General features: G+C 41.5%; 1 protein-coding gene across 1 annotated transcript in view; it reads left to right on the top strand.

Annotated features, from left to right (window-relative positions):
• LOC126485037 (lachesin-like) overlaps nucleotides 1-27,252 on the top strand; it is an 897,349-nt gene that overhangs the window by 806,133 nt on the left and 63,964 nt on the right. Inside the window, exons 7-8 of the mRNA XM_050108642.1 lie at nucleotides 13,615-13,683; nucleotides 23,586-23,663. Of these exons, the coding sequence (XP_049964599.1) occupies nucleotides 13,615-13,683; nucleotides 23,586-23,663 (147 nt within the window). The remainder of the gene's footprint in view (nucleotides 1-13,614; nucleotides 13,684-23,585; nucleotides 23,664-27,252) is intronic.

Below are 27,252 nucleotides of genomic sequence, written 5' to 3'. Positions count from 1 at the left end.
TAGTAAAGGAGTTTTGCTATTTGGGGAGCAAAATAACTGATGATGGTCGAAGTAGAGAGGATATAAAATGTAGACTGGCAATGGCAAGGAAAGCGTTTCTGAAGAAGAGAAATTTGTTAACATCGAGTATAGATTTAAGTGTCAGGAAGTCATTTCTGAAAGTATTTGTATGGAGTGTAGCCATGTATGAAAGTGAAACATGGACGATAAATAGTTTGGACAAGAAGAGAATAGAAGCTTTCGAAATGTGATGCTACAGAAGAATGCTGAAGATTAGATGGGTAGATCACATAACTAATGAGGAAGTATTGAATAGGATTGGGGAGAAGAGAAGTTTGTGGCACAACTTGACGAGAAGAAGGGATCGGTTGGTAGGACATGTTCTGAGGCATCAAGGGATCACCAATTTAGTATTGGAGGGCAGCGTGGAGGGAGACCAAGAGATGAATACACTAAGCAGATTCAGAAGGATGTAGGTTGCAGTAGGCACTGGGAGATGAAAAAGCTTGCACAGGATAGAGTAGCATGGAGAGCTGCATCAAACCATTCTCAGGACTGAAGACCACAACAACAACAACTAATGTTTCGGGTCGCAGCGGACAGAGATCTTCCAATCGAAATTAAGAAACACACTGAAACAGAAAAGCAACAGCTTGGTATTAATGTGCAGTGAACCATCAAATGTTTCAATGTGTGTCCGATGGACCATCAGTCATCAGGTATGAGATTTTAGGCGGTATGTGGTTTGCCCTCCTGCTTCCTGGCCGTCAATGTCAGTTTTCAGAAACAGACCTTTTTCCTTCTCGGATGTCCCCACAAGGCTGTGTGGACACCGTCCCAATCCATTCAGGGCAAAAGTACTTTGGACCCAAGCGCTCCTTGTGGAAGGAGTAGAGACCGCTCAGCTACGAATGCAGATATTTATTTCGTATAGCCGAAAAATGAGCTCTATAAGACGAAGATGCATGTTTCTGTGTTTTGTTTGAAAAACTGAAATACTGCAATTGACATAATGACTTACCTACGAATATAATGATCTATATCATTTAATATAAAGTTGTTTGCACATAAACTCGATGCTGAAAGCTGCAGCCACTTCAGCCCTGCATCTACGTCTACAGAACACTTACCGTGCGCCCTGCGTGGTACATTGCGCAGCACTGCCACTTCCCCGTTCTCTGTTCCAGTTGCAAATTGTGAGCGGGAAGAATGATTCTTGGTAAGCCTGCGTGTTAACTCGAATCTCTCTAATCTTCCTCCGCTGTAGCGCCTGCCACTAGACTTGCGCGACGCTTTCGCATTAAATGAACGAACGTCTTGACGAAGAGTGTTGCTCAAAGTTTTGGTGGATATTAGGATTCTTCAAATGTACCCCCTTCTGGCATCAGCCTTTCCTACGGTTGGTTTTATCTGTTTCTTGCATTTTAAATGCTTCATAATGCTTGCTCCCAGATATTCAGTGGGTGTGACTGCTTCCAGAGATTGTTTGGCAACCGTGTCATCGTAAAATAATGGGCCTGTTTATGCGCAATACGGCCTTTATGTTAGAATCAACTGATATCCCTGCACCATCGTCGAACTTATGCACTTCATTAGAATTTATTAGCATTTCGACTGCTCTGTATTCAACATCATCATCCGCTAACAGCATGTTTGTGCTTCCGACATTATCTACTAGGCAATTTATATACATGGTAGGCAATAATGCTTCCATAACACTTCCTTAAGGTACACTCTAATTTTCTTTCACTCAGATGATTTCTCTCCTTTGAGATAGACATGCTGTATACTCTATGCGAGGAATATTTCATCACAAAGCTGGTCTGATGTTCTGTTCGCACGGATTTTGTATTCCTGAGCTGTTATCGACGCATCATCTTTGCTGATGTAGCTGTTTAGCTATGGACATTTTACGTCTGATATATGCCTAATATATCAGTGTGGAGTTGTGTTAGTAATTGGATCATGTTCTCAACATGTCGACGACACTGATGTTGAATTTTATTTCTGCGAGATCTGAAAATCTGAGGATGACAGCTAGTTACTGTCGAAACAGGTCATGAAATTAATTACTTTATATCAAGCAAGTGATCTCACCATCCAATATTATAAAATATTTAACTTACTCCATTATTTTGTCATTGATGCTAATTTGATATTACTGGGTGCATGGCATGAAATGCCACCACTGCAATTACGTCTACAGACTATTTCAGGTTGTAATCTGAACCCGTTGGCTGCAACTTGGAGATTCCAGTCTGATGTCATCTTCAGTCTCGGTAATCAGCAAGCAAGCTGTAGAACTATCGACGTAAATAATTAATGGTGTCAAAAAAGAAAGAACAATAAATAAAATTCACTTCAGGCGGCAGAGAAGGTGCTGAAACAAGTTTGAAAAAAAAAAGTCAAATCAAAAATTATCTGTAATAAATCGGAATTTCCCCTCCAACTAACAAAGGAATGGTCCAATCCTAAATGTCAAAACTTGCCCTAAGATTTTACACACAGGAAGAATACACCGAAAGAAATGCATTGTCAAAATTTTTGCTTCTAAGTCGTTCTGGATTTATCGACATCGAAAAAGCGTTAGACAATGTCAGATGGGGAAACATGCTTGAAATTCTGAGAAAAATAGGGGTAAGCTATCGGGAGAAACAGCTAATATACAACATGTGCAAGAGCCAAGAGGGAACAATAATGGAAGATCAAGAACGAAGTGCTCGGATTAAGAATGGTGTAAGACAGGTATATAGCCTTCGGTCGCTATTGTTCAGTCTGTACATCGAAGGAGCAGTGATGGAAATAAAAGAAAGGTTCTGGAGTGGAACTAAAACTCTAGATGAAAGGATATCAATGAAACAATTGGCTGATGACAGTGCTATCCTCAATGAAAGCGAAGAAGAATCAGGGAATTACTAAATGGAGTGAACAGTCTAATGATTACAGAATACGGAACAGGTATATAGCCTTCGGTCGCTATTGTTCAGTCTGTACATCGAAGGAGCAGTGATGGAAATAAAAGAAAGGTTCTGGAGTGGAACTAAAACTCTAGATGAAAGGATATCAATGAAACAATTGGCTGATGACAGTGCTATCCTCAATGAAAGCGAAGAAGAATCAGGGAATTACTAAATGGAGTGAACAGTCTAATGATTACAGAATACGGATTGAGAGTAAATCGAAGAAACGCGAAAGTAAAGAGAAGTAACAGCAGTGTGAACAGCGAGAAAGTTAACATCAGGATTTATGGTCACAAAGTAGATGACTCTAAGGAGTTCTGCTACCTAGGCAGTAAAATAACCAATGACAGACGGTGCAAGAAGGACATAAGAAGCAGACTAGCACAGGAAAAAACGACATTCCTCGCTAAGGAAAGTCTACTAGTATCAAACGTAGGCCTTAATTTGAGGAAGAAATTTCTGAGAATGTACTTTTGGAACACATCATTATATGGTAATTAAAAATGGTCCGGTGGGAAAACAGAATAGAATCGAAGCATTTGAGATGTGGAGCAACAGACGCACGTTGATATATCTGGTGGACTGGCAAGGTAAGGGGATTTTGCGCGGAATCGGAGAGGAAAGGAATACGTGGAAAACACCGGAAAGATGAGACAAGGTGATAGGGCATCACAGAATAAGTTGGATGGTATTAGAGGGAGCTATAGAGGATAAAAGTTGTATAGGAAAACAGAGATTGGAATACATCCAGCAAATAATTGAGGACGTAGGTTGCAAGTGCTTATCTGAGATGAAGAGCTTGGCACGGGAAAGGAAATCGTGGCGGGCTACATCAAACCAGTCAGATGACTGATGACTCAAAAAAAAATTAAAAAAAATAAAATAAAGTAAAATAAGCGTACTGCAAGTATTTTCTATGTTAAAGTTACTTATTTTTCGCCAGGCGAAGAACCACTTATAACAGCAGTTTCAACAGACCTTCCTGCCTACAATGCGAATAAGCAGACAGGGCTGGGACGAGAGAACGTAGCGGCACGTACCGCGAATTTCGAAGTGTACACACGCGATTTTTAAGCGCTTAAACCATAGCGACAGTGGCTCAGCTCATTAACTTTTTGAGCAACGTGGAGTTCATATCAACAGGTGAGCTACTGCAGATGCAATTGTTACACAAGCAACTAACAAGTGAAAGAAAATCAACTCAATGTACGATGTTACATTACAGACGACTTCCATCAATTGGGACAACATGGACCGTTCCTGTAGAACAGTCCTTAACATCTTTGAACAAGCATATTTTGATACAAATCAAACAGATCTTTGTTTATTCCTTGGAGTCGTCATAAAACCGCGAAGCGTGTTACATATGAGGAAAGTAAACATTTTCATTAGACACCTGACAGAAGAAAAATTAATCCATGTAGGCACTTTATAGCAATTACTAATTTTATTGAGACAGAAGTTGGCTGGCGTAAGAAACGGTAAGGGCCGTTGTTCTGTATATTTTGCTACGTGCCAGGTATACTTGATGAAATTCGTAAAAGGGTGTGACGGGAACTAACAGTACAGAAAGCAGTGAAGTTGAACAATACCGTGCTACTGATAAAACAGAAATAACAAAGAGCTACCGGAAACTATATTGTCCGCTAATTTTCTGAAAAGTGTTTTACACTGTTAAAAATTCTCTTAGCGAGAGTCTGAATCACACTATTTGTTACGAGTGCAATCAGAATTATATTAACAACCTTTCCGACGTTCTCCTAAGGACAGTGGTGTCTTGATGTCCAGGCGAAGAGCTCAAAAATGAGGCAAATTTTCAGAAGACCTTTCGGATATAACACTGAAAATCATTATCTCCGATTGTTCCAGATTTTGCTGCGTCGATGACAGGATTTTTACAAGTCAACAGTCCTTTTTTTACAGTTTTTGATAATTATTTCCCATGAGGTTCCTGAAGACAGATATAAACCTGAGAAAACGGAATTGCGTTGATAGTTACCACTGGTATTGTTGTATGAGACTGTGTCATAGCATTCATTGACTGGACTAGCGACCATCTTTTTTTCTCTCAAAATGATAAAGGGTGGTTTGCACGTGGTTCTTGCTTGAAACCTGACTAATTTCTTCATACACAGCATTTTAGAGGATCACAATAACCTTCGTCACCTCTACAGTATTGCCCATTAAAGACATGTTCTCTACCTGTTTACTTGATGTAAAATTCGTAGTTTAGCGAATTCCGTTTCCGTATAATCTCATGAACCTTTTCAACCAGATAAAGAAGACTGATAATCAGTAATGTTCATCTCACTTGCAAATTCAGAGCGCCCAGTCTTGTACATCTCCCTCAGTAACGGTGCACTGACTCTGACAAGCAGTTTTAACTTTTTCGAATAATTTTTCTTACACACTTTCGCGAGGTTCATTTTGGTGCATACTTGGCACTTAGTGTAAATGTTTCATCCATCCATACAGTTCATGTTCATATTTTACGAATTAAAATTGGTTTTGCACACTGCTTAAATTTAATAGATATCGCCCTCCTTCGTTTAACTAAAAATTTACTCCCTTTTCTTTGTCACTGGAAGCTATTACTGCAAATGTTTTTTTGGGCTTGGAAGGAACTCTGTTGCTATTCTGTACTTAAATTAGTACAACAATCATCGTTTTAACCATGTTTCAGGATATTTTCTGAGCTATTTCTCATTTCTTCTATTGTTTCGACTCCATTCAAAAGAATGTCCAAGGAACTAACTAATTTATAAAACATATGTAGGTCTTCAGGAGAAGTAGATGATATCAGCTGCATACCATGTTCTTCATATACCGTCTTTGCTAGGTAGAAAACATTAGCTGGATTTCAAATTACTTTGAGACTCTGGAAACTTCACGAAAGACAGATGATGTTTGCAAGCAATACGAAAAAATCACGAAAAAGTTTAACTGTGTTTTATCTTCACTCTTAACCGTGATACCACAAAGGCAGCTGCTAATTATTGTGTCTATTAAGTAAGGTGCGAATTCCAGCTAATATTAACTGTGAACAATTGTGTCAGAGGAACTGTTAACGGAAACTGAAATTTGCTTTACAAATTGCGATCAAGCTGCGCTGTGTTATCTGTTTACCGATGTGCCGTCAGTCAAGGAAATGTGCCTGCCGTATTGCGTATGCGCTGCGTGCTAAAGCTGTGGCAAGGATGTAGAGTTCTCCAATCGTCTGGCGAGATAAGTGTTTGGCAGTTTTCAGCTTTCATTTAAAAAAAATACTTGCAGTGCACGTTATCAGCTAAAGTTTTGACAGGGCCTTTCTTTCGGTGTTCCTTTCCTGCTTGAAAGTGTTCGGGATGGGTTTCGTCATATTGGATTGGACAGTTCCTTTGTAAGGCTGGAAGGCCTCACAGTGGTTTAAACAGCCATTTTCACGGCGCTAGTTGAGTGTCCGACCGGCAAGGCATCCCGTTTTGTGCCGTACGGCGTCGGCTAGAAATGATTGAACACAAGCATCAATCCCTGAACCACGTTAGTTAAAATATTAAAGATAAAAATGAGAATTTATGCATAAAACTAAACACCATCCGAACAGGCCTTGAAGGCCCAACCACATCGACCGGCCGCCGTCTCATCCTTGGCCCTTAGGCATCACCTGATACGGGTATGTAGGGGCATGTGGTCAGCACAGCTCTCTCAATTTTCGTGACCGGTGTCGCAGCTTCTCAGTCGAGTAGCTCCTCAATCGGCCTCACAGGGGCTGACCACACACCGCCTGACAACAGCACTCGGCATGCATCCAAGTGCTAGCTCAGCCCGATAGTGCTTAACTTCCGTGATCGGACGGGAACCGTTGTTACCATTGCGGCAAGGCCGTTGGCGTGTCAATATAAGCTTCTAATAATACTTGCCGTCGTGAAGGAACTCTGTAATTCCGCACAACGTACAAGTCTGGTGGTGTTACGTGGCGGCTGACGGAAGGTATCTTTCACGCAGCTGTCGCGCTGTGCCCTCTGGACCAGTAGCAGCGTGTGTCGCGACTCGCAGTCAGGTTTGCAGTCTGGCTGCGAAAGGTGGCCGCTCCAGTGGACTGTCTTCACGTGACGGCTTTCCTCTCCCTGGAGCCCTGTCGGAAGGGCCGGCAGTGTATTCCGGACGGACGCGCGTGTGCGTATCCTGCCGAAAATCCCCCGGCGCGGCCGCAGCCACGAAGCACGCCGGGGTGCTGTTGTCGCCGTCGCCGCTGATACATTATGGAAGGCGCGACGCGTGTTTCTAATCCGTAACTGCGCGCCGACGTACGCGGGCGGCGCGGGGTGTGGCTGGGGTGGGGGGGACGCCTGCCCCACTGGGCGGCGCGGCGCAAAGCGTGACCGGCGTGCGCGATGCGCGCCGGGCGCCGCACGTGCGGTTGCCACGGAGACCGCGGCCCTCCTTGCCCGCCCCCGCAAGTCGTTACCGCAAACTCGCTGCCGCCGCCGCGCCGGCTGCGCTGCGGGTTGCAGCCTCAGCCTACCCGGGCCTAGCGCGCTGCTGCGGAGACCGTTTCCCGGTCTGAAGCTCTCCTCACACGGAGCGTGAAAGCGAGCACGGACGTGAATCTAGACGAGCTTTGTGACGTTACAGCGTGGATTTACACGTTGTCGAGCATTCTCGAGCGCCGAATTCAGAAGCGGGCACGTTAAATTGTTGCTTCGTGTAGAGTAACGTAGCCTTTGAGATACAAGACCGGTTTCTAAACAGCGAGTAGAACTTACGAGACACCATAATGGATTAACTAGTTTGCAGTGGAAGCTCGTATTTGGCGGTCTTTATATTATCACTTGCGCCTTACACATAACAGCAGTTGGACATAAGTATGGAAATGCTGCGAGAACTGCATACTGCAAAGTAAAGCAGATGCTAGCCACGCCTGCACTTTGCGCCATTATATTTGACCAGAAAATTCATGTTTGTATCATTCTCAAGTGTGAGTCGTCATCAGAACAGTGTTATGATGAGAAACGACGCATTGATAGTTAAAGGCTCGTGGAGCTGCCGGATTACTATCTCCGTTACTACCTGATTCACTTTCGAAGCACTATTTATTTGTTTATTCATCGAAAAATCTTACCAGTTCACGGGATACATCATTCATTTATAAATAACGCTATTAATTCAGTACGTAAATGATTTGCTGACTTTATACACATGAGAGCTGCCTCTACTTGACTTAGGAGTTATTTCTTTTACTTTTGGCCTTGAATCACGTTCATGAATATTGAAGATTTCATTTCTCTGTACTGTTGTCATAACAACATAGACAGCAAATATACCAGGTAGCCGATGCGCACCTTCATAGCACTAACATAGTAATTTTACGCTTCTCCATTATCTTCATGATTTCTAACATCCTGCTCTATCTTCCACCATCCAAAGATCGATTTAGGTCAATGACATAGGCTAGGCCTGTAAGACCTACGAATACATCTTACATTTTATTTATTCTGTCAACCAGTACAAATGAAAATATCAGGAGAGGTTTTTAGATACCTTTAATTTTTACGAAACTAAGCCCCTATTCGTAGAGTAATTTATCTTTCCAATTCTGCTAAACAGAAAGCAAAAGTTGAAGGGCAGGTCATGTAACAGTTCTAATATTTATTAACTTGAGCAGTCTTATGAATTATGACAATACTCTTGTTCATGAAATAGGTTGTTATTAATACGAAAATCTTTTTTTATCGAAAGTTCTGGTTTGTTATTTGCAACTTCATAGTACAAAATCTGAATACATTAAAAGATCCTGTCCGAGCGACATATTTGTATATTCCCAAAGTAAACCATATTCCACCAAAGCCAGATGTGTTAATATTCTGTGTCGTACCATTGATCACCGTTACTATCTTGTGTGATGGAAGCCTAAACCACCCACCATTACTGAATAAAATTAGATTTTATGACATACGTCTTCTAAGCACTGTTCTGCAAGTGTGTGATGTCCTTAGGTTAGTTAGGTTTAAGTAGTTCTAAGTTCTAGGGGACTGATGACCTTAGAAGTTAAGTACCATAGTGCTCTGAGCCATTTTTGTTCCGCAAGTAAGTACGTACAGCATTTCGGTGCGCTTTAACAGAGAACAATGATTTGTTAGTGTGGAAAATATCAAACTAAATCGTGGTTAGGAGACCGCGTTAAATTGTATATCTCCATATAACTGGCCGCGCAAATACTTTAAAGGTAACACCATGCTGACGCTGATAAGGACCATCCCTAGTAGAGCATGGTGGAGATCAAACATTCTTTCAGGTCAATAAAATACTTTCGGGTTTCAAGCTCCATTAAGTGGTCAACTGCTCACGAGTTTCTGGCAGAGATCTCCTCTGCCATTGTCAAGTGGTTGACTGTTGTGTGGATGTCACTGTCATACTTCGCCAGTTACGTCGCCGGTGCTCAGTCCTGCACCGTATATGATAATGTTTTGGTGGCGCGACCGCTGCGCCCGCTTCAACTCTGCAGTCTTAGGATCCCAGGCTGTATTCAGCTGCAATCCACTGTCTTTACTGAGGGTGTTATACGATATTTTGACCTCTGTTCCTTCGTTTGTCACGCTATACCTGAAGCCATTGATCCGTTTGATAACAGAAGTCTCGTCGAATGCAATTCGGTCTTCATTTTCCAGTGCATGTTCCACTGCAGCTTATTTTTCAGGATGGTGAAGACGTAAACACCTTCACTATGATGCGTCGGTTTTCAATAGTGCGGACTGTCCGAGGACATAAAGTTGACCACAGCCGCACAGTAGTTCGTATATTCGACGTGTTCTGAGACCTAAGTTTCATTATTTGCCGGATCCTTGCTGGTTGTCTTGAAGACCGTGTAGATTTTATGTCTCTTCATGAGCAGGCTAATCTTCCATGTTATTCAATGACAGAATGGTAAAAACGCCATCTTCTTACTGCCTTCTTCTGAGGCCTTCTGCTTTCGTGGCTTAGATGAAATTGCTTGCGAAATTTGTCAGTTGTCGAAACCGTTTTCCTTGAAAACTTTACGTAAGTGGCTCAGTTCCTTCTGTAGATTTTCGGCGTCTGGGACGGTATCAGCTCGGTGTAACAAGGCTGTCGCTTCGAGAGCATTCATTATTACATACTTTTAACCTGATGAATGCTTAATAGTTTACTAAGTCACAAAGATTTCCTTAGCAGTATTAGATGAATGAGTAACTAGAACGAGAAAACAGGGACTACAGCCACTGTAAAACCAGTCATTGAGGGCATATTGATTTAAAATCTGGTATAATAACGGAACCATAGACACTTAAGCCAACCTTTGATCTGAACGTTTGCATTGCTTCGCAGGGAGGAGCGCGACTGCTGTTCGTGCATAATTTTCGTGCTTTTTTTGCAAGAAAGTTTTGTTTTTGTTATGAGATTGCCCGCAGCCCGCTCGTCGGCCCTTTGAGCAGCGCCAGACAGAGAGAATTTCCGCCTTAATTCCGGCGACAAAGCTGTTGGCTCGCCAGCCGCTCTTGAATGCAAACGAGATTTGCGCAGCGGACATTCTGCTGCTCTGCGGCTGGGCTGCGGACTGGTAGGTGGGGGCAGGCGGGGGTATCCCCGCCAAACGTCGTTTAAAATTCGGAAATAACCGCGGCCCGTTTTATTTCCACTTCAGTTTGCCCTCTGAATGCTCAAACATCTCTCTTGTATTAATCCTTTCCCGTCTATTTCACGACGGATCGCTATGTCACTGCGAAGCTATTTGAAGACACTGGCAATCTGAATGTAATTCGAAGAATAAGGAGTCTGGGCAGATTATTCAATCGTTCCTGCAAATTGCGGTGTGATTAACTGGTCATTGACTACTCATCTGCGATTTCGAATATTTGCTAAACAAAAGAAATGGTTCTGAGCACTATGGGACTTAACATCTGAGGTCTCAGTCCCCTAGAACTTAGAACTACTTAAACCTAACCAACCTAAGGACATCACACACATCCATGCCCGAGGCAGGATTCGAACCTGCAACCGTAGCAGTCACGTGGCTCCGGACTGAAGCGCCTAGAACCGCACGGCCACCGCGGCTGGCTATTTGCTAAACACATTCCACGATTCATGCAGAAGGTTCAAAAATGGTTCAAATGGCTCTGAGCACTATGGGACTCATCTGCTGAGGTCATTAGTCCCCTAGAACTTAGAACTAGTTTAACCTAACTAACCTAAGGACATCACAAACATCCATGCCCGAGGCAGGATTCGAACCTGCGACCGTAGCGGTCTTGCGGTTCCAGACTGCAGCGCCTTTAACCGCACGGCCACTTCGGCCGGCCATGCAGAAGGAACCGGCCTACAGCTGCACATTATTTAATATTGGTTAATTTATGATAATACGTTCCTTTTTATACGCATTTATTCGCGAATATATCTTTAGGAACTTAGAATACGCCAATGTTTAACGCAATAATACTCAAATATTCATACGTTGGAAAAGGAACTCAGTATAAGTATCATTTGGGGCTTCTGTAAACACTATTTGATATTCTGATCACCATCAATTTACGCTAATGTAGCGTATAGTTTCATTTTGAAGCAAGCGATCGATCAAGTTAGCTCCGTGAACACAAGATATATCATCCATACCCAAGAAAGGATCGCTGATGTCAATATATACCAGAATAGACGGTCACAGAAGATATTGTAGCTAAATCTTTTCGTTTCGAAAAGTCGTTTTGGATGACGAGATAATTAACATGTTCAGCAACCTACGCCCTCATGTAGATACCATACTGTACTGCGAAGAAATGTGAGACTGTGTCGGTTTCACCTCTCATGAAGACGTGAACAAGCTGATTGTGCTACTGTCCACTAAATTCGCGATTCGTAAGAGCAAGGGTTTACAGCGTCGTGCTGGTAACACAAAAGTGTCCTAATTTCCCGTTCATAAAGGCGAGGAGCTGAAAAATCGGCTGCACGTTTTGTATAATTTTGCTTTTTGGGAGACCAATTACAGTTGTACTCTCTCGCTTTCGTCGACGGTATCTCAGTAAAATGGAATGAACGTCAGTTGGTGACTTCGGTCGTGGAACACTTCACTGTGTTGCTCTTATTATGTCTGGCCTAGGCTGCGGACACTTCTGCTGTTCCGTTTTCGGACACTTCATTATAATTTACGATCACACGTTCAGACTAAAAAGTATTTTAGTAACCCATGTCCATTTTCTGATACAATCTTCCACATTGCGGTCAATCATACAGAGCTTCCGTAGATCTGACACATGACCCGTCAAGGCAGTGTGCTTTCTAATAGAATTATGGGACTAGTTATTTTATTTAATTATTTAATGTGATCCGATTTGGGCCATCAGGCCCTCTTTTACAATGGAGCAGTGTTTTACACATACAGTACAATTTTACATCATAGTTACCTAAAATATAACAATTTTAATATGACAAATAAGATTAAAAAGATTTGAGTGTCCATATACTACTTCCATTTGTGGTTTCTGGTAATTGTTGCCTCGAAGAGGTAGATTTATGTCAACACATGTGACAATGAAGAATAGAAGAAGCGAGTATTATGTACGTTAGATAGAGACAGATAGATACATAGACAGACAGAGAGAGAGATGGGGGCAGGGACGGAGAGTGTAATTAACGGAGAGAGACTGCTGCGTTCACATTTTCCAGGGAGGAAGCAGATACAAATGAGCTGATCACACTCAATCTAAAGAAGACAGGTCTGTCACATTCTGTAGCTGACTGAGTGTTTAATGTGATCTGATCACATGACATTTTTCCTCTGGCTGGCCTCTACAGTGGTTCGTCTCGAGTGCTGGTGACACCTCATGACACGCTGCTGAAGCTTATGGCTCCACCGGAAGGTAGAAAGGCTGTATACTTCCTAACAGAGTGTAAGAACTATAGTCGGTTCGTAACACCACGGGAGCGCGGAGCGGAATTAAACTTTCCTCCTTGATGTGTATCTGGTGTGGCTGTTACACGCAAAGTTTCCCCAGTCGTTGTATTTCTCATTAATAAATTGTGATACTTTTTTGCCATACAGTTGTTTCGCACTTTATAGCTGGGATGTCGACACTGATAAATATTATAACAACAAAATGTCTTGATTGAGTGATTACCCATTGAATTCAATGACTTATTGACTTTTGGTAGAGGGCATATATAAGTGACCGATATTATCCGTAACTAATACCCATATGTCAATGTAAATAATCAGTTATTAAGTAAGTAAATCCTTTCTAAATACGTTTCACATAATTTAATATATAAGTGGATATTGGAAGGATACTTATACAGTATTTTTTTCTAGTTATACTTTGTGAACATTACTACGTAAATAACATTCTACAAAGAAAATTCTGAGACACTAGCATAACACTGCATGCAACAAGTGTCATAGATTTATCTCATAACTGGCAGTCTCTCTGCTGAATGCTAAGAATGTGTATGATAGATGGTAGTGTTGTGATTATGTTGATCTTATAGCAGCACATACAATATTGTACATAGCATAAGGTAAATGTGTACATTGCTTGCAAACATTAGCTGCTGCTGCTCTGTTTCGCTGGTCTCCAGCTCTTTGCCCACTCGGCTCTGCACGACTTTCTATCTCTCTGTACCTCACATGTTTTCCTTCTTTCTTGTCTTCTTTCTCTCTTTTTTCTGCCAGCATCCGCGCCGCCGTCGACAACGCCCGGGCCGAGCACGACCGATGCGGCGGCGTCGCGGCGGCACCCAGGTATAGCCACAACAACAACAACAACGACATCGACAACGACACACTGCTACACAGCCGGCGCAGGCCCCCAACACAACACTCTCAGCGCAGCACCTGCAGCAGGGCCGAAACCGCATTTGTTCTACAGTGGATGCACTGTGTAAACACAACGTTAATCGCCCAGAGAAATACAAAATTATTATGAGCAAGATAACTAAAGCATTTAGCTTTCTCCCTAATCGTACGAATAAGCCAATTCTTTCCTATACTTTTCGATTTATAGACAATTGCTATCTACACTCACGGCTTTTAGAACAAAGGAAGAATACAGAGCCTCATACGTTCTCCATCCGAAAATTAATACTAATATTTTATTGCCAACCGAGTCCTACGATTTAGTCATGAAATTGGTTTAACAGAATGCGAATGCTAGTAATAGTCATGCCATGAATGACAAATCCTTTGATAAACCTCTAATGTTATGTTTTGTACAAAATAAAGCATACCCGAGAATCACTTTCTGGGCATAAATACGATTATGATACCAATATATAATTCAATTATTAAACCTAACAAATTACTACACCTGATAAGCCAAAACTGCAGGTGTTGTATCGTGATAGCCTAGATCCAAATCTGAAGGTAACTTGACAATTGAAGCTACGTCAGTTCGCTGCTTTCATACAAAGTAAATAGGATGGTAGGAAGTATTTCATGTTCTCAGATTTTATTTTAATTACACTTATTTCAGAATTCTAGAAAAAATATTCTTTTAAGTGAGCTGAGTTTCGGAACAACATTAATATGTAATTCAAAACAAACCAGCAACGACAAGCGCCAGTTCGTTTGCAGCTGTGCTACTGTTTGTAAAACACGCATCACCGTAAAGAAATCATGGGATTAGAAAGAAGGATATTTTTCATATCACTGTAAGGGAAAAAAGGAACCTATACATCTACAGGGCACTGAATTTGTGCTACATGCCATGAGACATGGACTCTGACAAAACAGATGCTAGACCATAAGTCTAACCTGTGACATGCATGCCTTACACAATGGAGATGTACCAACGCTGTGGCGGATTAAAGTTGCGATACTTCGTGACCCCTTCTCGGGTGTTTCAGTTGATACAGCACTGTAAGGAAAGAGATATATCCAAGTTTCAACCTTGTTCCTGCACGGAGTTTCGATCTTCCAAATACGGTCAACTTCTTTACTTGCAAGACTAGCGCCATGGCTAGGTAACTTACGGACGAAGTTCATCAAGGTTTGGAATGAGTCACGACTCATGTGAAGTGACAGAACACGTAGAAGAATAGCATTCCCTACAGTTTGTGAACGAATGCACACATGCTCCCGAAATGCAGTTTCAGAAACTGTTTGCAGTATCGGTATTAGCTCTGTGATGTTACAAATCGCTGTGTAAACTATAATTGTGAGTTAAATATACGCGTGACACTTGAAGAAAAAAGCAATTTTTTTATTATTTCAAAAGTAATCACCAAAGCTGGGAACACATTTATGTCACTGCGAGAAAGGACGGTCAGCGCCTTCGCGGAAAAATATTTGCTGCGGTTGCCTAGAGAGCCATGAGTGTACCCAGGCGGTTCCACATGTCCCCCAAGATCGTTTAGTGTTCGCCGCAGAAGATTCACTGGGAAACCATTAGACATGCTTCATACAGCCCGAATTCCTCTCCATAGCTTGGAGTACATCCCATCGTTCGAAGTAAACCGGCGGCCACGAACGTCATTCTTCAGAATGATATTAGTGCCCTTTGTTTGCTTCGAAGGAAGCGATGCATGTCTGGATACTATCAAGGTTCCGTAGGCCATCGCAAATATTTTTCTTCGAAGTCATTGACCAACTTGTTTCACAGTGAGACACATGTATTAAATGTTATGGTGATTACTTTTGAAATAATAAATAGTTTACCTACTTCCCTTCCATCTGCCTTGTTTTCATTAGACTGCCCCTCATATCTACAATAAAGAGCCTGAAAAATGATCCATTCTACCAACTGGTGCGCAGAGGCCCATATGCAAACATGGTTCTGCTATGTTGTGGATAATAAAGTCTCGGCGTTGGGACGCAAATCACTAATGTTTCACACGTGCTAATGCACCAAGACCGAAAGAGGTGGCGAAGTGGATACCTATTCTGGTAACGAAGGCTAAAACCCTGCTTTGTTATTGAGATTCATGTTTTGGGTGGTTTCCCTGTATCGCTTCAGGAAAATCCCAGGGTGGTTCTTTTGAAGAAGACGTGGTCGACTTCTTTACCATTGCTTCTCAGTTTTCCTAATCCGAATTAGTGCTATGTCTTTAAGGGCCTCGTTGTTGACGTCACATTAAACTCTAAATCTTCCTTTCGAATAGTTACTTATACCCAACTTGCAAAGCAGCGTTTTCAGCAAAACCTGTTCGATGTAGACGAGAGCACTGTCGAAGCAGGTTACGTCCTTTGCAAAGGAATCCTGGCACATAGTCTAGCTTGGGTGAACTGTATGGGAAGACAAAGAGCAAACATTTCTCGGGAACTGCAATACGAAAAAAGAGACGTCGAGTTTAACGTCCAGTGAACATGTAAACGACCAGAGCACTAAATCAATATGGGGAGTAAATGAGTTGCGAATTTGAGAAAACGTTTATGTGGATTGCTGATGTCAATTTTGGAAGTCGTGGAGAAAGTGGATTGACTTCTGAGATGATGTTTTGTTTTCAATGCCCTCTCTTATTGAACATTCACACATAGAAGTACAAGAAGAAAATATGATATGAAAAAAAAAGTATGTTCACGAAGACTCACGTTTTCTTCATGGTGTTGCATTTAGACAAAACGGTAGATAATTTTTAAGTATTTCCTTACATTAATATCATAATAATGTTGGTTTCAAATATGCACATTGTTAGTGAATCAGAAATATTTCGATTTTCGAGGTACCGGAAAAATAGGAGAACATTTACTTCAATTACCATTGCACTGTTTTCTGTTTCTTTTTATCTCAGTTTCTCATTGAAATATTTTTTACTACTCCACTCGTGTGAAATAACAGTTACTACTTGGTTGACACATCTTAGAAGTGCTGCGTCATTTTAGTGACTACTGAATTATTGTACATTATAATCCAATTTTACTGTCACCATTCAGAGAATTATATTTGCACACCTCATTCCAATGCAGTTATAAACAGTACTAAGTGTCTTTTTCAAGTCTACCAAATATAGCGGAAAGAAATTCAGCAGCTGTGTTGCAACATTACCGCGTCCAACAGAAATGAATACAACTCTCCGGTGCCATACGAGATAGCCGTGTAATCTGCTATTCATGGTTAATTGTCACTGCAACACATCTGGAATCGTTGTGGAATAGTGAAAATGTAACAGGAAAAGTGTCAGAGCTAGTACAGCTGTCTAACGATGTGTGCATTTGTACTTATTTAACGCCGACATCCAACACAAATTACCATAATTATATTGAAAATGTTGTCAAATTGGGAGAACACAGACAAGCGAATCACACTCACCTTGCACTACACGTCCACCAGCCTGGCAGGAGAGAAAGACGGGAGGAGGACGTTCGGAGATGCGCAAGCGGGACTAGGCAGTAAATCAGAGCGCGTGTGGAAGGGGGGAGGAGGAACACACAGGCGAAAGCGATACAGGCCACAACAACGAGCGCGTGGCCGCGGGCGCTGTCGATAATCGCGTCGCCGCGAGTAATCCACGCGCGCGCCGCGCCGCCACGGGCTTACAAGGCCAATAACTCAGCCGCTGGCCGGCGCCCGGCGGCCGGCGCCGCCAGATAACCGGCGCGCGTCACCGCTGCCCGCGCGCTCCCTACTTGTCACCTGCCGACCCGCCCCTGCAGCAACCGCTGCCCGCGACACACAGGCGGTATTCCGCCGTTCTGCTACTGCGGTTACGTGCGCTTTCCTAGGAGTATACACCGTTTTAATAGCGTGTTGGTCTGCTTTTCAAACGCAGTACAACAGCAATTCTGCTTGGATTCTACAAGTCCTTGACAGATATCCATAAGTATGTGTCACCAGGTACCTACTCCCAGGTCACTAATTTCCCGGAAATTACGCGACGGTGGTTTGTGGGCACGCAGCTGGCGCCCGATATGTGTTCCAATTGGTGCGGACCAGGGGTATTTCCTAGATAGGACATCAATATGAGTTCACTATCAGGCTCCTCGAAACACTGCAACACGATTCTGTCCTTGTATTGCGGAGAGATATCCAGCTGGAAAATGTAATCGCCATCAGAGAAGACATCAACCGTGAAGGGATGCAGGCCATCCGCAGCAATGTTCACGTAGTTCACTGCTGTTATGGTGTCTTCGAGTGCTACCATAAGTTCCATAAAAGGCCAGCCCAGCTCAGTGTCACCCATAGCGTAATTCTGGCCTCACCAGCCTGCGTCTGTGGCGCGGTGGACGCTTCAAGGAACCATTCGCCTGGATGAAGGCGTGTAAAGCTCCGAACACTGACCTGGTGTAGCAAGAAATGCCATTCGTTCGACAGGCGACACGTTTCTATTAATCCACGGTGAAAACTCGGTGATGCTGTGCTCACCGCAATCGTAATTGACGATGTCGTTACGTCAACAGAGGAACATGTAGGGGTCGTGTGATGTGGAGCTCCATATTTAATAATGGTCTGCGAACGGTATGCTCCAGAGCACCTGTGCCTGTATCAGCATCGTACTCCGTCGTCATATCTGTCACAGACTGCTGCCTATTCTGAGAAATTTCATCTCAGTTGACGTAATTCTGCATCTATCTAATTTCGAGAGTGTTCATTCAAAAACACTAATTATTGACTGCCATAATTTATTGACAATTTTTTAACTGTTATTGATTTGAGTTTATATTAAATGCGTAATACTGAAACAGTGCAGTATTTGATAACTAATATACACGTTATTTTTTCATAGTGTCCCTGCTTCATTAACAACATAACTCTAAAATTCCTATTCCACTCCACTTAAACTGCTCAATAAGCGAACTTTCAATATCTATTGGGCAGACGGTACCCACATGTGAAATACGATCATGCCATAACCTTCGTTACAAAAAAGAGGAGCTGTCGGCCTGTTGCCATGACGTTCTAACTGATGTCACACCTACAGCAATCCTAAGCGGCTTTTTGCATTACTACAACAGCCTCAACTGGCTAATTGGCACATGAGTAGGTGTTTGATAGTTCCCGGAGCAAGGGCTATTGTGCAAAAAAACACGACATAAATTAGTGATATCTTGCGTTAGAGGCAACCATATGTATATAGCGAAAAATATTTCGAAATTAACTAATTTCCTCCATTTCCAGCCATGTCGGTCGTCAGTCATAGAACTCGCTAAAGACAATTTCCAGCACACCACTGTGAATCAGGCACAGTGTCGTTCAAATCTATTCATTGAATTCCCAGTACTATATATTTTACATGACAAGAGAGAAAATTGGGGTAAATTTTAACTTATTTTCAAAAGAGACATATGGGCTTACAACGCTACATCTCTTACACACATAGATGTACAATCTTGAGGTAGGTTTTATAATTATATTCAGGGTTATCATTGTCGTTTAACTTTCCAAATGATCAATATGCTTTCCACTGGACGTGCGACAAGCGTCCACACAATAGTCAAACTCATCCCACACTTTTGTGATCATTTCTGAGTAGAAACACTGCATTCACTGCTGTTGCTACACATTGAAGCGATTCACCGAAACTTGTCGGAAGGGGAGACGCATAGATGCAGTTTTTCACAAACCTCCACAAAAAAGTAGATACCGTGAGATAAGACGTTCTTGGACTCAAATGGTGTATTCTGTACTGCCTTAGGTGTGGTTCTCACAGAGTTGATATGATATGCGATGCGACAAGTGATACAACTCATGATACGTTGTAGAACCAACCCGCACTGGTGTACCCCGCAGAAGCGTGGTTGAAGTGACTTAACTGGTCCGCAGTGGGACGACAGCGAAACAAACACCAACACGATTCTCTGTCGTACTGGTTGGCGCAACGTGGAGTGCTGGTTACTCCATGCAAATGTGTCGTTCAGTAGATTGGGAGGGATATTTCAGATCATCCAATGAGCCTAAAAAAAATTGTTTAGTGTATGTGAAGCAATAATTCATCCATCTCTGTAGTTATTTTCTCAGTAAAACTTCTACTTTTCACATAAAACATTAAAAACCGCTGTTTTGGGAATTGCACAAGTTCTGTGACATGCAATTTTTCCCATTCATATTACAGTCTGATTAGCAGCTTGTTAACGAAGTGATTTTCTGTTTTCTATTGCCCATAGTCATTCTTATACTTCTAAATTAAGTAAAATGTTTGCTGTGAAAAACGTAGTCGCTGACTAGTTTACATTTGTTGCATTTTAGGTAACACAGTGCTGTGTACGAAATGCAGCTAACATGACGAAATTATTTTTAAGGCTGGAAGGAAAGCCATAAGACTGCCAGCAGCATGCCACACACGAGGCCATTGCCACCTACTGTAACTTGTTGCTTGTCACCTGTAGGAACATGAGCGTCGCACGAGTAACTGTAGCATTGGACAAGCCTTACTACAGTGTGTCGTATCACATATTGTATCGTCTCAATGAGACCCTCACCTTACAATGTAGGAGGTGCACTGCCGTACTCTCGAGCAAACTCTGGTCCCACAGCTAGTACGCCTGTTGAAATTTATCATATAAAACAGCTTTTCTTGCTGTGTTATTGCCATCATTACTCGATGCAGATTGGGTAATGAAAGAGCGAGAGTGCAAGCTGACTGCACCATGGGTACCCCTGCTCACGTCCACACGAATTGGCAGCTTACAACTGGTGCCAAGGTAAACTTATATTTTCAGTGGGTAATTTAATATTCACCCCAAGATTCAGTCTTCATTAGCGTATAAGACATAGTCTTTCGAAATCGGATGGCTCGTTGTGTGTTATTGAGTTCCATGTCTCCTGTTAATACGAAAGATGTATGGCTTTCGTATGCCTTTGTCAAAAAAAATTAGATCAAATCAGCATACAGAAAGTTAAGCGACTTACAGTAGGTGTATAACATTAGCTATAAAACCTCGTATTGTGTATTCGGAAATGTTGAACATCGCTGCTAAGGATTAATGAGGAATAGTAAATTTCGTACTCCGCTTTTTGATCGCCGCCAGACGTAGATAGCCTAGAGAGAGTGTTAGGACCGTAGCTGGGCATGAGACGCTTGCTCTGCCTGACCACGCCCACTGCACGCACTTGGAGCTCCACCCCCACCTCGGGCCCACCGGCCGCCCACGGATACGAGCACGCCTGACTGCCCTCGCCTTGTCTTGCACCTGCACTGAGTAGAGCCTGTCACCCACGACCCGCGAAGCGCTGGAGGAGCTGTCGACCGCGACTGGACTCTGTTCAGACCAGAGAGACGTGTTGCAAAGTGACTGTGGTTTGCTTGTAGCGAGATTGTGTCATTACAAACAGTTCTCATTTGTATCACGCAGAAGACCCGACTACTGCCACAGAAGCTTTTGAGATTGGTTCCCACAGTGAGGATCCTTAACGTTCGTATTTACTGCATAAGGTGTTCAATTTAAAACGTAGGTAAAGAAAACGTCTGATGACATTTATGTCAGATTTTCTATTGAGACATGCAATTTTCGGCGCTGTTAGGAATAACAATGTATCGGTTTTCAACTGAAGAACATATTTTTAACTTATAAAGGCCATTTAGGCAGTATTTATTTTTTCTGTTTTTACTAACTTATTCCTTAGATGTGACAAGACCTACCTTGCTTCAATAAGCTTTGATGATGGGATCGTTTTCTTGCTATAAAATCAGGAAAACTTTTCAGCAAGAAGATCTAGATCCGTTAGGCTTTAAATCAGAACTAATTTCTACATTTACGGCCTTCAAAATACACGTCATAACTTAGCAGAAAATACGGCGAAGATGAGATGAGATAAATCAAATTTCATAACCAACAGCTGCTGATGAAATAATTTTTTATGTATTACTTGCTTAGATCAGATGATCATCTACAGGTGTCATAAAATTATGTACCGCAGGCACAATGCAATGTTCTTTCTGTGGTGTCCTTCATACAGAATCTGATTATGAGAGTGTCGAATGATAAATCAATTGCAACAATGCATTTTACTATTGACTGTATATTGCTGGATTTTGATTCAAGTAATGAAACACGGCACCAGCTACGCTTTTTCATGCACAGCGTGAAACGTTTCAGGAATTCATTCCCATTTCCTGAAATGCGTTCTGCCATGCATGGGAACACTTAGTTGGTTCTGAGCTGTATTATTGGAAAGATTAACGACGTGGTTGCAGGCTTCCGAAAGACATTGATTATGATGACTGAAATTAAAACATTGCATTTTACTACCGGTGGTAATGATGCAGAATGGTTTATATTTTATTTGATCCCTCTGGAAGAACAATCCCAGCTGTAAATAATTTTGTAAGTCAATGGTCAAACATTTGGAACAGTGATCTTTCTTTTCAATATTTTTCTTTATTTACCTAGATCGCAAATTTATACAATGTTATCGCCAGTTTCGATTGTGTCAGTAAAAATTTACAAATTTAAAACAGAAGAAAAAATCTTGTTCATATAAAATTCTACTTACAGTAAATACAATATAAAATGGAAACAAAGTGACACTATCGCTACCGTGTGTAGCTCGGGATATATTATACAGTCAAGTACTGAGTCATTAAAACTACTTTGTCTTCGATGATGGTACTGCTTAAGATAGAGACAAACGTTCTTCTGCTAGAGGAGACCACTATATGCACAATTATGTAACGAAAATTACGTGTCAAAATAAAATACTAGAAAAAGAATCTGATAATTTGATTTAGGGTAGTGAAAGAGGTCCACAAGTAATAAGAGTAAAATATTGGGACAATATGTGAGTGGATAAACCAACTATTCTAATGAACGGGCTACTAACTGGTATGGGAATGTCACTGTATTACAAGCAAATTTAACAATCAAAATACTAGGTGCAACAGATGTTGTGTCGTCGATGACTTCACTGTACGTCAATAAATTACGAAAAAATGTAACAGATAAAATGCAAAGTATGGAAGGACGGAAAGACACTGTTAGCACAATCGAAACCGGTCATAGCATTGTATGAATCTGCGATCTAGCAAATAAATTATATTGTAAACAATTTTGACACCCAAAAATTACAAATTAACTCGAACTATAATTAATAAAGACTTTTTTCATTAGCAGCTCTTGGTGGCTCTGAAATTTTTGTCTTAAAATACTGATAAGCTATTTGGCACCACCTGCGAATGACATAAGATCAGAATTTAACTGTTAACATAAGACAATGGGGTATGTGGAACTACGAGAAATTTCTGAAAGTAGTTTCTATCCTGGATTCATTTCCATTATTTCGCACTGCTGTACTGTGCTTATTGAACCCAGTAATCATTTTTCGAACGAGGAAGTAATGGCCCGTGGAGGTATGAGAACAAATAATTCTCTATTGCTACCTACGTGTCACAATGTTGCTTAACGCAGTACTGATGCAGAGGGCGATCCAGGACAGTCCAATGGATTAATCCCCGACATACTCAACGAACCAGCGTTTTTACGAACTGGCGGATCAGGTTACAGCGCGCTGCACCTGCTGCACTAACTGGTCAGGAAACATCCCTGTACGATTTTTGGCCAATTTGTAGTGTAGGTAGAGTAATCACTAACGAGGCTTGATTGCAGCATCAGTCTCTGGTTCTTTATGTATTTCTGGCTTGAAATATTAATCGGAGAGAACATTATAAAAGATGTGAGGTGGAAACCTAGCTGTGCGGTCTCGGTCGGGTCTTCTGCTCGTTGTTAGCAAGGCAGCGCTTATACCGACGTGGACGGTACGACTGTGTTCGCAGATGACGGGTTGGACCCATCCGGCAATGACGTGAACAACTCAGTGTACAGCTCCCTCAGCGGGCATTACTCGGACAAAGGTAAACCGACCGCTTGCATGGGCACCCGCGGACGTCCCCTCGGTACCACGTCATAGCAGCTCCGCTACTATCAGTTTCACCAGCCAGTCTCTGGCGTTCTGTGTGGGTTGGTCTCGACCGAGTGTACTGTATACAAATCAATAAAATCATGATGTGAATAATACCACAGCAGATAAAAAACTGCTCTTCACTGTTTGTTAATCTCGCCTGCACAAGTGATTGCCTTTCACTTTCTAGTTTACATTGTCTTTGGATTTGGTTGAGCAGATCAGACTGGGTACCGAGGGAAAGTTCCATTAACAGAACAACATCTACAGAAACAAACAAAACGAGACATTACAGAAACAACATTAGAGCTAGCTAGACAAAGAGCTTCGCTTTGAAACAAACAATGCCTCCCCACCAACCTATCTTCTGTTCTGTCGCTGTTGTTCTTTGCATACTGTACAGTTAGCATTTAAAATGACTATTATGTTAACGTTAGGTTATGTATATTTTATAGCCGTGATGAATGACTTGTAAAATGTATGTGATAATCCTAGATAGAGCATCTCTGGTATTTCGATTTGTGCATTGTTATATACATATTCATTGTAGTGTAGAAGATCCAGCAGCTAAACAGGTGTCTCAGCGCCCACTGGTAAGTACATTTCATGTTGTTATGTAAACTGTAGTTCAGAAGAAAGTGTATTTTTAAATGTTCGACGAGAAACTTATCAGCAGTTACTTCCACAGCTATACATGTAACAGCTTTGGTAAAAATAAAAAAACCGAAGCACCGGCATCGCTTTCATTGTTTTCTTATGTTGATATGTTGTAATGGTCCGTTGCGAGAACTGTAATAATATTCCTTGTGGCGTTATAACAGTTTACGTTCCCTGACCTCATGAGAAATTAGCGTACAAAAACTTTCAACGTTGGATTCGTAGCTAGAGCGGCACGACTTTAATGTTTACTCCCACAATCTGACCAGTTTAGATTTCATAAGCCAGTCGCTGGTAGTGGATGTTATGGTAATACCTGAAACAAATTGAAAGAAGTCGCTCGTAAATAATGATGATTGATTAAAGTGTACGCACACCGTAATACGCTGATATTTGCATTACACTTTCGACTGCAAATTTATTTTCCACAAATTATGCTATGCAGGCCAGTAACGGGAGGTTTTTTATTTGTGTTATCATTACTTGTCGTATCAAATGAAAAAATAATTCCACACATTATTTGTGCTAAGCGTCATACTGAGAGAAAGTTGTGGCACGGAGTTTGTCTGGCCCGCTAATAGACTCAAGAGACCTTCCATAACCTGTCGTAACAATTATTGATCTGGAGCACACTCGCACACACCTCCTGCCTCGGTCACAGGAAACTGTGTTCTTCAACACCAAATACGCTTTTTGTCACGTGACACGGGATCAGGAGATCCACTAAATCCTGTGATGAGAGGCTGACTCTACTACGGATTAATAGATTACACTCCACTACATACTCAAAATAGGTCATTAAAAGAACCAAAAACATTTAACTATCGTATCTTCTGTAGAGTGAAAGAACGTAAACTATACTTGACAAATTAATTTGTATATCAGTCACTATCTTCGCTCCTGTATAAAAATGTTTTAATTTTCACAACCGGTTACGTTACATAATCGGGCAACACGTGCCTGGGACTTTGTGGGGCATTTTGGTACATATCAGTGTTACAGTTAACATTGTAAGCCAAATAGGTAATTTTGACTTGAAAGAGGGGTTAGGTAAGCAGATTACAAATGATTAAAATTTTACTGGCAACCCTACAGAAAGTTTTCACATCCGTAAACGAGAAAGAAGAATGTGTTAGTGAATTTATCTGATGTATTTCTTGTATGCTGTTTTTGGGGTATTCTTGGTCTACAGCGAAAATGAATTTCGAAAGATACTCGAAATTCTTTATAAGAAATGTTTGAAAGTAAGCTAAAATGAAGTTTAGGAAACCAAAAGGCAATGAAAGTAAGTAAAAAGGGCTTAGAGAACTTTTTTTCAAATTCAATGGAATTGGCAGTACAAATTTTCCGGTGTGTCTAAAATCGGAAGTCTATTATCAGCAAGTATTACTGACTCCGACTTTTAGTAATGAGACATGGACCTGTAACGCAAATAAGGAAACTGAGAATTTTACAGATAGCAGAAGCGAAATTCATGCCATGCATCACTACAGGGTGCGGAATAACAAACAAATTGGAGAACTCTGATTAAAATGAAGTGGATGGAAAATGTAGCCAGGCAAATGACTGGTAGGTGACCCCTCCAAGATCTTCGCTGGATTGCAGATGCTAACGAAAGACCGTGACGATGCCCTAACTGAAGATGAGATGCATTGAAATGTCGAGAGGAAATGATAACGATAATGCCGGTGATGATACAGATGATGATGATGGTGATGGTGGTGGTGGTGGTGGTGGTGGTGATGAATGTGGTGACTCTTTCCTTGAATATAATTTTCCTCGTAGTTTCATGCATTTCAGGTATTTGGATTATCCATTATAAGGCAGAGGTGGCAGGGAGAGGAGCTGTGGGTAGCTCATTCGGGAAGAGAATTTCCCTGAGGAAACGGAGGTTCAGGATTGGTCTACGATGTATTACAGGAAATTTAAGAACTCCACACACTCTACAGCGAAGCTAATGATTCGTTCCCAATAGTTAGAAGGTGTGATTCTTTCAAGTGCAAACTGTACCAAACTCCGTCTGACATCCTCTGTCTTTGCCACACATCTCACTATTCGCCTTTCGCTATCAGGAGGTGTATTGTCTGAAATATATTTACCTTTAATTCCTTGCCATAGAGATTTTCAGCAATATTCTTGTGCATCACTGTTTAGATTATCAAATTCTCTTCCCCTCTCCATTTTAAGAGATAGTGGAACCTTTTCTCAGTAAATGTTATGTGATTTGTCTGGTATGATCTTATCAGCCAATAAGCACTGGGTTAGGATTATTGGGTACAATGTCCTCCTGTTATACAAAACGCTGCTTTTCCATGTGACCCAAACATGTTTCAGCACATCTGTAGCATCATAAGTGGGTTTTCTTTATTCAGATTTGTGAAATGTAAACGCATTGTAAGCGATAGCTGATGTATGCAAAATTACGCTTACAGGCGGTTTTTCTTTTTTTTCTGACATTACCTTTCCTTTAAATTCTGCGGCTATGCAGGACCACTTGCACATTATCAGGCACTGGTAGCTTCTCATAAGCAACAAAATGATGTTAATGTGAATTTGGTGGCGAGTCAACACATTACTCTATAATCAAATGTAATTTTGTTGTGTCAAAATATTTCGGGAATTTATTTTCTGTTATTGTTTCTACTGCTGGTCCTTTGTCTTCTGAGTACTCATGAGTTATTTAAAACCAAACACAAGTAATACACATATTTTGGAGAATTTATTTGTAACAAACTCTTTCCACTTGACCAACACGCAGTGTCACAGTGTCAATTTTTGTCCCATCCTAGTCGGTGTTCAGTTGTTCTCAAATGTATTCTGTGCCGAAGTTGAATTTTATTTATCCGCCCCCCCCCCCCCCCTCCACCAGTATCTTCTCTCTCTCT

This window comes from Schistocerca serialis, chromosome 6 (assembly GCF_023864345.2).
Source record: "Schistocerca serialis cubense isolate TAMUIC-IGC-003099 chromosome 6, iqSchSeri2.2, whole genome shotgun sequence".
In the NCBI taxonomy this organism is placed as follows: domain Eukaryota; kingdom Metazoa; phylum Arthropoda; class Insecta; order Orthoptera; family Acrididae; genus Schistocerca; species Schistocerca serialis.
The sequence above is the reverse complement of the archived record's forward strand: the minus strand, read 5'-3'. Positions and strand labels throughout refer to the sequence as shown.